The sequence below is a fragment of the Sceloporus occidentalis genome, unplaced genomic scaffold (genome assembly GCF_023333645.1).
Source record: "Sceloporus occidentalis isolate IW3139 unplaced genomic scaffold, rSceOcc1.0.p SCAF_3, whole genome shotgun sequence".
Classification (NCBI taxonomy): domain Eukaryota; kingdom Metazoa; phylum Chordata; class Lepidosauria; order Squamata; family Phrynosomatidae; genus Sceloporus; species Sceloporus occidentalis.
In genome coordinates, this window is record NW_028316983.1 from 31593948 (window position 1) to 31606579 (window position 12632).

At 39.6% G+C, this 12632-nt stretch overlaps 1 protein-coding gene across 1 annotated transcript in view; it reads right to left on the reverse strand.

Annotated features, from left to right (window-relative positions):
• Window positions 1–12632, reverse strand: part of LPIN3 (lipin 3) — a 54232-nt gene that overhangs the window by 10982 nt on the left and 30618 nt on the right. The window contains exons 5-12 of the mRNA XM_089518523.1: window positions 11004–11111; window positions 10010–10127; window positions 9330–9813; window positions 6538–6637; window positions 5038–5222; window positions 3769–3865; window positions 2618–2687; window positions 932–1024 (exon numbers count right to left, since the gene is read on the reverse strand). Coding sequence (XP_089374649.1) covers window positions 932–1024; window positions 2618–2687; window positions 3769–3865; window positions 5038–5222; window positions 6538–6637; window positions 9330–9813; window positions 10010–10127; window positions 11004–11111 — 1255 coding nt within the window. The remainder of the gene's footprint in view (window positions 1–931; window positions 1025–2617; window positions 2688–3768; window positions 3866–5037; window positions 5223–6537; window positions 6638–9329; window positions 9814–10009; window positions 10128–11003; window positions 11112–12632) is intronic.

Sequence of the window (12632 nt, forward strand, 5' to 3'; positions counted from 1 at the left end):
ATCAAACAATGAACCTATCGTGCAGTTTTCGTGGCAAGAATTGTTCAGAGGAGGGTTGCTTTTGAATTCCTCTGAGTCTAAGAACATGTGACTTGCCCAATGTTACCCAATGTGTTTGCAAGGCTGTGATTTGAATCCTGGTCTCCAGAGTAATAGTCCAATGCTCAAACCACTACACCATGCCAGCTCTCAACATCCTAGTACAGACACACATATCAGAGGGAAGCTTATTTTTATTTAGCTCATAATATCCTGTCTACCATATACATAGAATGTTTCTGGTTAAGTCACATAGGTAACTGGCCTAGAAAAGCTGCCTATCACGCTAAAGAAGATCTGTTTCTATTTTTCTTCCAACCTTATTAGCCACCTTCTACACTGATGGTATTACTTCAGTCAAAAAGAAAGTAAACTGGAGAGGAATCACATCACATGGAACAAATAATCTTAAAATTAAATTGAGTTTGTTGTTGTCATTTGACCCTCAGAAAATCATATCAATTTAAAAGCATGCTAAGGAAGCAAGAATCATGTCTTTTTGCCTTCTCTTCATTACCATGAACACACACACTTCAGGTCCTTTTGAGTGTTGCCTCAACAGCAATGAAGAGAAAGCAGCTTTATCTCCTTTCCACATCACTGAGGTAGAGCCAGCTTCCTAAGGCACAAGTGCCATTCTGACACTAAAAAATGTACCTTGCATTACTTGCTCCTCCCACATGACCATAGGCTTTTAATTGTTTCAGAGAAACTAATTACAATCCCTCCTATGCCCATATTAAAATATATTCCCAGATAAAGCTTTCTGCTATCCACTATTGTCCACTTTCTCATCCATGCTGACCACTTGAGTTGAAACCTAGCAACAATATTTTGGTATGGGCTTTTGAATGCCACATCATGGCTTCAGACAATGTCTCAGTGCATGTACCTCCTCATTAGATAATTCTCGCCGCCGCCAAGAAAACCACCACCTGCCACCCTTCTTGGGCATCTTTTCCTTCATTAGTCTGTCAACAGTACTCTGAAAATATAGAGAAAAGAGACTCAGTAGCAAGTTATGCTCATTCCCAAAATAGCTTACCTACACTAGTTCATTAGTTATCTGGTAGTAAGAGAACTTCTGTGCCAAGGGTCCATATTTCAGTAGCAGAGGACATGCTTTGCATGGAGTCCCTGATTATCTCCATGGAGAGCTAAGAAAGATCCCTGCCTGAGAACCTGGAAAGTTGCTGTCAGTCAGTGTTTCTCTGAAGATGCTGGCAAAACATCAGGAAGAAACTCTCTTAGAACATGGCCACATAGCCTGAAAAACCCACAAAAAACTACGGATGCCTACCATGAAAGCCTTCGACTTCACAATGTTGATAATATTGAACTAGATGGACTAACTCAGTATAAGGCAGCTTTCCATCAACCCTGACAAGATCAAATGAAAGGATAGATAGAGATGGGTCATTGTTGTTACTACTACTACTACTACTACTACCACTACTACTACTATTAATTTATATTCCACCCTTTTCCCAAAACTGGGACTCAGGGCGGTTTGGGACCAGAAGTGTTTTGGACTTTGGATTTTTTTCAGATTTTGAAATACTTGCATATACAAATTGGGATTATCTTGGAGACAGGCTTCAAGTCTAAACATGAAATTCATGTATGTTTCATATACACCACATACACATAGCCTGAAGGTAATTTATACACATTATTTTAATAATGTTGTGCATTAAATCAAGTCTATATACACTAAACCATCAGAAAGCAAAAGAGTCGCTACCTCAGCAACCCATGTGGACATTTTTGTAATATTTTGGACTTCTAGATAGGGAATATACAAATTGTAGTTACTTCTCTTATTCTGTGATTCTTTCCTATATGAATGTCTTATTTTCTAACATTACTTTGACAAAGCCTAAATGGAACATGGTATCTCACAGCTCATTCTATAATATATCATCACTGGCATTCAAGTCTCCTACACTAGTGCATTCTGCAGCAGACCTGATTTATTTATTTCTAGATGGTGCAACACAAAGCCTAGGACTGGGTTGAGCAATCATGCCAGAACTTCCAGTTCTAGAACCAGACACTTCTTAGTGGCAATTTGTTGTTTTTATTCTTTCATTTTAAGTTTGATAGGTACATTACACCAGAGAACAATGAAACATAAAGATTTGTGGTAGTACACAGAAAAGAAATCATCTTGGTAGTCTACAGATGTGAGAGCATCCAATGGCATTAGGAGTACAGCTGGACCTTGGTATCCATGGGGATCTGTTCCAGATACCAAAATCTGCAGACCTCAAGTCCCCTTCTGCCTAATGGCATTGCAGCTGCATGCATGTGCCGCCACTGGAGACAACGGGGGCTTGCTGTTCACAGATGCTTAAATCTATGGATGGCAAACCCGTGGATAAGGAGGCCCCACTGTATTAAAGATTTGGACAGAAGTATAAAATGCTATTTCTTGGAACATGAGGCTTTCCGAGAGATATTGCCAGCTTGTTCACTGTTGTAGTATTTCATGCAGATTTTATGCTAGAGTCTTCAAAACTAGGAGTTCAAATGGGATATTACATAGAATTAGAATCTCAAAATTGTTTGAACTTACCTTGGGAAGAGTCTTTTGGAAAGCTTGTAGGGAAAGAAGCATAGGTGCAGCAACTGCCCAGTTGTAATATCTGCAATTACATATATAACCATGTATATTTTGTATATGGCTACATGTACTGGGTAGCAAGGCACCAAGTACAGAATGGCCATTAAAGCCACACACTGGAATGACATAGTACAGTATACTGAATATATTATTACCTGGAGACATATCTACACCCAACTGCCCATTAAGATTCTTCTACAAACAGAAGGCTGAAATTTCATACACACATCAGAGACTCAGGGGGAAGGGATCCAAAAATTGCCATTTCAATCAATCTCTCCCTTAGAAAGTGTAACATGAAGAAGTGTACTGCATAACAACAGCCCAGCAGATATTAAGCCAAGCAAAGCCAAACTACACCATATTTTACTGTTGTCAGTGTTGCTGAGTTTACAACAAGAGGGAAGGAATGTAGACCTGCTCTTCACACACATTTGCCATCTTTGAATCATACTAGGGTATTATTACAGTCACACCAGAACACCAAACACACTGGGGGGGAAGGAAAACAGGAAAAAAAGAAGAGAATCTTCCCACTGCAATCCTTGATGAGGGCAAAGAAAAGCCTATTTCAATGAATTAATAAGTATTTTCTGCTTATATGAGCCTGCCCAAGTTTTAAGATTCTTAGGGGAGAGCATTCTCTCATTCTCATGTCTTTGATGGCTGCTCCTAGAATGTCAAATTCCCTCCCATGTGAGGGTCAATTGGCCCCGTCCTTGCTCTCTTTCCACCCAAAAGGCAGAATATTTTTACTCTGAAAGGCCTTTGGCTCTTACCTGGTTGTGGTAGAAAAGTATACGTATTATCTTTTATCATCTTTGATAAAAGATTTTTTAAGCTGTTTTAAATTCATGCTTTAAGAGGAGTGCTTATTTAATGGATTTTTAAAAAATACAATTTAGGTATAGTTTGTTTTAATCTTTGTTCTAATCCACTTTGAGTCTTATGCTGGAAGAAAGGTGGAATGTAAACTGAATGAATGAGCAAACAAACATATGAATGCACTCTGAAGGTACTAATTTTTATATATACATACACGTTCAGAAAGCTGGTATAAGGAATACAAACATATCAGAGTAGAAAGTGACTTTTCTACTCACTTCTTGTGGATCTGTATCACCAAGTTTGGGTCCTCAAGAATTGCTGGGTTCTCTGCAAACTCCTGATAGGAAACTATATGCTTCATAAACCTCTCAGCTAGAAATGGAAGTGAAATAAAAAATACAGGCCAGTTTGCCAGAATACCCCACCATGTGAAATTATTGGTTTCTGTTACCCAGAGGACAAAAAAATGTAAGGTGTTACTTCATTTTACCACAGCAGCCATACACACGCAGTCCTGTGTTTCACACATCATAAAAAGATCCATACTTCATACATTTATTGATGGCATGCTAGTTTGATTGTCATGTTTTCCCCAAGGAACCCATGGAAGTATACGTTGACCAAGATAACACAAATGCTATCAGAGCAATCTAGCTGTGCTCACAAAAATAGTTTCCTATGTGACAGCCTTAGCCAGCATACCCAGTAGTGAGAAATTCTGGGAACTGCAATCCAAGAACATCTGGAGTACTGCATAACCAAACCCTGATCTAGTACCTGGTTAGATCAGAGAACAAAAGACGATGTTCAAATCTCTTGTGATGTTTTTAAAGATAATGTTAAACAGAAGGTGATTTAGGTTGGGACTGTAGCTGTGAGAGAAACTTTTTGCACACACACACACACACACACACACACACCCCAACTTCTTCTCAAACTAAATCATCCAATGTGTGGGAAACCATACATTATCTGTATGTTTTGTTTCACAGAATACATAACAACTTTGGAAAGAATATTTTAGAAGGAAAAATAAGAAGATGGAAGATTAACCCTCCTTCCTCCACCTCCGTGGCTTCAGTCTGTGGTAGGGCTTCCTATACTGTATTCACCGTGTAGAATCCATGGTAAATCCAGTCATAGCTCTCTTGTCATATAATCTAGTTCATCCCTCTACTTCTAAGACTATGTGGTATGGGGGGATGGCAATAATTGTTTTCCAGTGTTTCAAGGACCAGCACTATAGCTGTGCCCGCTGGTTCCAAATATACCCTTTTCTAACCTGGAAATTTGTCAGGGACCTACAGCTTAGGGACTGGAATCAGTATCGGAACAACTGCTTTGGGTAGCACTGAATTAGTTGCATCCTAAGCATCTTGTTACATCTCTTTCTTCCACCAAGACAAGTAGACATAATTTTACACAGGTTTAATCTGCTAGCATTGTAGAAGATCAGTACATACCCATGCATTCTCTCACACATAGCCCTTTGATTGAACACTCTAAGTCCCAATGCACAGTTTCTTCCACTTGTTTGGACATACCATGAGAAAACTCCCCATCATCCCCAAGACCTCCGCAGACAGACAGGAGGATATGGGGTGTTTGGTTGCATGCTGGGTGTTCCAACAGATTATCTGAACTGCAGTCAACAGTAGCATCACCCAGCCAAGGGGCATGAGAGAAACTGCCAGGATCAGTTTGCGCTTCGCCACTCAGCTCAGCATCACTGACAACAGAAGAGAAAGAAGAACAAAGCATCGATGCCAAACCAGCCATCAAGTTACCGCTATGTCTTAAGTTATTGAGAAAAGGATGAGAAAGAGGAGAGTCTTTGATTCTTGGAAGAGCAGCAAGAAGATATCCTTTTTGTTCTAGGAAGTTATCCCTCATGTCTTATTGTTTTTGGTGGAAGCAACAGTGGTAAGGATCATGCTTATTTTATAATGTTACAGTTATGCACATATTTTTAAAGAACCATCAAGGAACATCCTTTATTCTAATAGGCCTCTTCTAGCCACACTGCCACTATGGTGCCTGCTGTAATTTAACAGAAACAATAGCAGCTCTCTAAAATGCTGGAGGGGGCAAGAAACCCATCCACCCCCATATTATAGAAGCCTGATGGTCTGAATGATAGAGTGTCTACGTTTCTATAAAGGCAGGCTAAGAAATCTGGGGTTTTATGCCATCATTGATTTTCAGAAACATGCTTCTGTTGATGGTCACCCCCTATGAAAATCAGTCATACTTAGAATTCTTGTATTTGCTGTGTGTCCACATGCCCTTGGACACTTTGACTGCCCCTTTGCTTCGGATGCCTAAACTCTATTTCTAAATGCTGAATTTGTAAATGCTTAATTGAAGGTTTAAATTATTGCAATGCTAGAAATTTGGGAACCGAAGAAAAAAATTAATTGGGGGCAATGTCCTCTTTTTGCCCTATCCTTCTCATAACTACAGTCCTGGTTGGAGTGAGTGAGACAGGATAGCTCGGTCAGAGAAAGAGCTGTCACACAGAAGAGGGAGCAGACTTGTTCTTTTCAGCTTCAGGTGACTGGACCAGAACAAATGGCCACAAACTGCTAAGAAAAAGCATTATGGACTATACATGGTCCTCAGTAGCTTTCTGAAGCCCCCTAGACACCTGGGCCTCCTGCCCCTACAGGGACAGCAAAATAACTCAGAATTTGCCAGTCTATATTCCTGTGATGAATACACCTGAACATCCCATTCCCACTCTACTTCCAAAGCAAATGAGCCATAAGTAGAAAACAATTTAATTTCAGTTTGGCCTTTGGCTGTTTTTGATTTTTGGCCATTTTTAGAGGTGCAGCCTGGCATGAATAGGGTGCAGTGGCAAAATTTGTTCCCCTGCATTCTCTACAATTGTTTCTCCATTTTTTAATGCTTCCTGCACTGTAGATCCTTCATTAAGGTATATAATAGAGAGGATAACCTGCAAACTCTCTTCTAGCTCTTAAATTCTATGAGTCCAGTTAAAAGTTTGCTTTCCCTGAACAAACCAGGAATATGAACAGTACCTTTTAGGGAAATAAAGTGCTAATTCCTCTGCATCCAAATTCGAGAGGTCCTCTAAGTAAATATCAGTAGGTCCTAGGTGGGGGCTTCTCTTCACATAACCTCAAAGAAATTCAGAAAGAATTATTATTAACAGTCCCCCCTAAATACAAGTCTTGCACCCCACTCATTTTGACAACATTATTTGCTTGATTCTCATTTTATTCCTAATTTCATTCTCTTGACAGGAAACTCTGGGTTCAGGCTGAACTCCAGTTTTTGCTGCTTATGGTTGAAAGCTAGGGATGCAGAATCTTAGCCAATTTTTGGGAATAATTTCATAAGTTTCTCCTTTTGGGGGCAAGATTACAATTGTCTTTGTACGTTTTTTGGACTGTAGGATTATTTGGCAAAAGAAAATCATTTGTACAAAAAACATTTTTGTGTGAAAAAGAATAATGTTTGCCTAAGGAAATATAAAATAGGCTGTTTTATGTTGCAATTTTTTTTCATTAAAAAGTTCCCAAATAGAAGGAAGGCTGGAAGGAAGGAAAATAATAATAATAATAATAATAATAATAATAATAATAATAATAATTTGTATACCGCCCTCTGGCAAACCAATCCGGGCGGTTAACAACAGTAAAATATAACAATTAAAAACACTTTATCCCTCCCCCCCTTAAGACAGTATTAAACAGTCTAACATATTAAAACACAATATCAATTCATAAAAACAACAGTTAAAAACTAAAACTAAAAACCCTGATATCCCTTTGTTGATCCTCAACCATCACTAAGATGGGGCCACAGGAGGAATGAGGGAATCAGGGAACCTGGGTCGGGATGGTTAATCTGGAAAGGCCTGCCGGAAGAGATCCGTCTTGACCGCTTTTTTAAAGCTGTCTAATGATGTTATCTGACGGATCTCATTCGGCAGGTCGTTCTAGAGTTTGGGGGCGACAGCAGAGAACGCCCTCTGGGAGGTTGTCGCAAGCCTAGATTTTAGAGGCTGTAGTAAGTTCTTCCCAGAGGACCGGAGAGCGCGGGGAGGATTGTACGGGAGGAGGCGGTCCCTGAGATAGCTTGGACCCAAGCCATTTAGGGCTTTAAAGGTAATAACCAAAATCTTTTTTTTCCTTTGATCTATTTCTTAACAGGGTGGCTCACTGTATCACGATACCCTCTCTCACTGAGGATGTGATAATATCCAAATGTTCTTTACATCCATGTTCAAACACACTACTCCCTTGTTCCATAACTCATTCCTGGCTATGTTAAAAGCCTGGATTTTTCCATAATTTTCCATAGATAATTCTCTATACCTTCTTAATAAACTGGGACCACTACATGAACAAGGGGCAAGGGGCAAGGGGCAAGGAGAGGCCTGGCCTGAAGACTAAGAGCCCTCCTTCTGACCACCATCTTGAGGGGGAGAGAGGCCTGTTATGTTTGTTTGTTTTTTGTTTTTTTTACTTTGGATATTGTATTGTAATTCCTGTTGTACACCACTTTGATCTAATTTGGAAAAGCGGTATATAAATAAACATTATTATTATTATTATTTAAAAATGTTTTTTTTAAAAAAGCAAGACTCTCTACTTCTATGCTTTCATGCCCTCTAACATTTCACAGATTAAAAACTGGGTCAAATGTGGCCAAGTAACAACATAGGATGGTGAAGATGGCAAATGTTATTAATTGGGAAAAAGAGGCAAGCTAAGGGTGCATCCAGACTGACTGCAACATCCCACATTTTGTTCTTGTACTTTCCGATTTTAGACTGGATTAAAATAAATCAACCTAGAGAGATAGTATAAAAAGTCTCCGAATGTACCAGGAGCTGGCATAAAATATTCTGGGATGAGCAAAATGCATATGGATTTCCAAAATAAAACCAGAAAAAACAGGAATCAACTCTGAGACTTTCTGGCCTTTTTAATCAATCTGGACACTAAGAGGGACTTGTAGCAGTTTGTGTTTGCCTGGACCAACAGGGAAAGGCAAAATTCTGCACCCTCCTTTCCTCTTTTCTGCCCCCTCCTGAGTTAATTTACTGCAAACTAGATTTGCACTTTGAACTTCGTTTGCAGCATTTGAAGTAAGCTGACAACACTGGAATATTTTAAAAGAAGCTGCAAAAGTGGGATGACAGAGAATCAAATGGGACTCTCCCTGTCAAATTGGGACAGTCAGAGAGATAATGTGCTTTTCTTCTGACTTTAATCCCTAGTGAGAGTGATGGGGAACCTTTTTCAGCTTCCAATTTAGGAAGCTTCTTAGGGCCTGCATTCCAACAATGAGTAGGCTGAGTATATGGGAAAAAGTCAAAATAAAATGAGTAGTCTCAGATATAGTTCTTATCAATATGACCTATACTAGAGATGCATAAAATATTCCTAAATAGTCCCACATCAGATGAGAAAGGGTTTTCCTTAGTTCTGGAATTCCCAAGGAGAATTCATTGTTTTGAGAGCTTCTGCTGAAGAGGTTTCTGAAGTTTGATTCTAAATGGGTAGGTACAGGTCACAGACAAAGTACTAATGCAATAATGACTTCATACAATGTTACATTATATATAGTCATATTATGTGTTTGTGTGTTGTATTTTTATCTTTAGCCCTTAAACAAGGCCAAAAGAATATATACAGGCTAAAACACATTGGTTTTTTATACCAATAAAACACCCTCCTGTTCTAGGCTGACTGAACTTCTGAATAGGAACACTACTGTTAGAATGCTGGGCCACACTGAAACATTTTATTGTGGGTTCCCATTTGTATGTTATATTGCATAGCTTTCATTCTCCTCTTACTTTGTTTCTCTTGTTTCGGCTCTGGACTCCTGCAAGGCTCTTTGTTTACCAAACCAGTTTGCCCAGAAGATTGCACTTCTAAATTCTGATCCTGAATTTGTTCAATGGTTTCCTTGATTGCCTTGGTTCCTTCATTCTCTGTAGATATTTTTATGCCTTGTACATCTTCTGGAAGGCTGGGAGTTGTCTCTAGATCACTGCAAATCACTTGAATGGAAGGACACAACTCTTCTTTAATGGGAAGGCCATTTTCAGTAGGAAAAATAGGGGCTGGCTTAATAGGAGTGAGTGGAGAACACAATACACCATCAGATTCTACCATGTCCATGTCACTTTCTAAGCCTGCAGTGATGGCCACAAAGTGAGTTTTCTCACACACGGTAATGGTACTGGCGGTGCTGATGGGGGTACTTGGGGTGATGGCTACTGTTGTGGAGACACTCACACCAGGTTTTGTTGCATCTGTTTGGTCTGATCTGCTTACCTTAAAGAAAAGAAAAAGACTTGAGCTGCTATGAATAACAATAAAAAACAGAAATGTAAGAGGAAGTGTATTTGGGTTCTTTTTGATGGTTAGATGGTTAAAAACAAAAAGTCGAAATCAGACCAACAAGTGCATCCATTTTACATAGCACACAAAATGGCGACACTCACCACTGCTTTCCTCTAATTATGCTCACCTCAGGCAATCTTCCCCATGACCACTGCACATGAGATTCAGAGTCACATGGTAGTTCAGGATTTCTGAGCTCCAGTTCAGAGTCACTTTTTGGAGCTGATGAGGAGTTTGGAGAAAGGCTAAGAAAGAGAGATAAAACAAAATACTTTCACTACTGGTAATGGAAAAGACCACTGACCAAACTTCTTGCAGACAAATTGCATGATGGTCACCTGAACTAAGAAACCATAACAAATGGCAATAATAATTAGAAAAAAGACGGAAGACACCTCCATCCTTATAGACCCGGTGTGGATTGACTAGATGTTGTAGGACTGTAACTCTCATCACTCTGCACCATTGACTATGTTTGTTGTGGCTACTGTAACTTGCACTTCCACACTATCTGGAAAGCAACACAATTCCATCCCCAGTTCTGTACCATGGACATAAAAGCATGCTTCTAGACATGACACAAAAATCCTTAAGAAAAGATATCCCATTCCCAGAGCCACTTCTCTTCCTGCTTTCTAAAGCCGTCCCCTTCTCTGGAGTCCCATGGCCTTTTCTGTACTTCTTAAAGCAGTCTGCTGCTTTCAGGTGTAGTGAAGGGTCCCTATCCACTATCAACACTGAAGCAAGTTTCACGGCAAGTCCTATTGGTATCAAAACAAGACACAGCAACAGCAATAGCAATAGCATTTATATTTCTACAATCTTTAAGCCAACAAACTGGGCACTCATTTAACCAACCTATGAAAGGATGGAAAGCTAAGTCAACCTGGAGCCTTGAAGACTGAACTCACAACGTTTTGACATTTAACCACTGCACCACCAGGGCTCCTTGATATGATATGGGGTAGGGTGCCATCTTTGCCTTGAGCATCAAAATAGCTTGCTCTAGCCCAACAGACCTGGACACTGGGAGCAAGATAAGTAGGCATGATTGCAATCCCTGCTTCATTCACCCTAGCTCCTGGGATTGTTTGCCTTTGGCATCATTTACTATCATTGACCTCTGCAGAGGAGTCAGCTCTCCGTCAGAATAGGGGTAGGCTTCTTGAGGTTGTGAAGTCCCAGCTCCTTCACACTGAACATCCGTGAATGAGTAATAGGTTGAATTGCTGATAAGAAAAGTTACATAAAAGAAAAATTAGGTTTAACAGAAACATTCATAGAGCAGAGGTCTTATTCAGAAGTTTCATTAATAAGCTGTGCCTATTTGAACAGCTGATGTTAAGACCCAAAATGGTTCTATATATCATGGTGACTGTCTGACAATGGAATGTTCTATGAGCAACCTTTCCCAAGATAGGGTCCATGGGCACAGTAATACAATCCCTATCAACCCTGGGAAGCCTGCCTAATGATAGGCATTATGGACTTGCAGATTTGTAAAGACTGCTAAAGGTTAATTCTTAGATCATGCCTCTAAACCACTTTATTTCAAAACATCATTGCAGAATAAACAGGCCAGAAAGTTACTAAAGATGTTTTCAGGCCATGTTGGGAGGCAGTGGTGGACTTTAAACATGGCTCCGCAATTGAAGCTGCAATCCTATGTATATTTATGTTGGAGTGAAATTCATAGAACACACTGGGCCTTATTTTTGAGTAAAGATGCATGGTTAATCTGTCAGAATAATAGATGGAAAGACTTTGATCATTTAAAACAAGACACAACCAATTAAGAAGCATGTGATTTTAAAGAAGTCATTAATTTAAAGCATAATAATTATGGCAAGCAATGTCTAAGACCAAGACATTTCCTCATTTGCATATAGAAGGGGATGCAACTCTTCTACCTACTGCAAAATGTACACATATCACATAAAACTAGGAAACTAGCATAGTACTTTTATGTCATGACTTGCTGCAATTTTTAGCAGAAACAGTGTTTTATAGCCAAATGTGACATGGCAGCAGTACCAGTTTTCAGCAGCTCTCTAGAACATTTACTGCTCTGCTAGTTCATTTATATCAGGTGTGGCCATGATGTGGCCCAGGGGATACATGTGGCCACCTCAGGGTACAGTATTTTTGTGCCCATTGACAACTCCAGAATCCCCAGGCTAGCCTTTTTCTTGGCCAAACAAGAGGATGAACTCCTGTTCCTGGAAGCCTCCAGCTGCACCTATGCTGCAAGGCCTCCCTGTATTGTTTTAACGTTTTTAAGAAAAATTCCCACTTTTTGAGAATCAGAAATGGGTCTCTGCACATTTTTTCAGTAATCTATGTGCTCTCAAGAGTTTCTCAGGGCATAAAAAGTGACCCCCTGGACCTGTCACTGTTATTCAACACTGAGCTACAATTTACTTTCAGGTATTAGTTGCTGATTCATCATCAGAAAAATCATAGAACAACCTTTCTTGAACTAACACCCTCCAGATGTGTTGGCCTCAAACTCCCAGCTAGTGTTTTCATGGTACTGGGAGATGGAAGTTGTAATCCAATGGATGTGGAATGTACCAAGTTGGGGAAAGGTAACATAGAAGGAACTTAGCCTGCAAAACAAGCCAAGATAAGTGTTTTGTTGCTGTATTGTGCTGATATTGATTTTATCTTAGATCTTTCCACTGATTTTTGTACCAAACAGATTGTTCTCAAATAAGCACCAATGTGTCTTAGGACAATATCACACTACA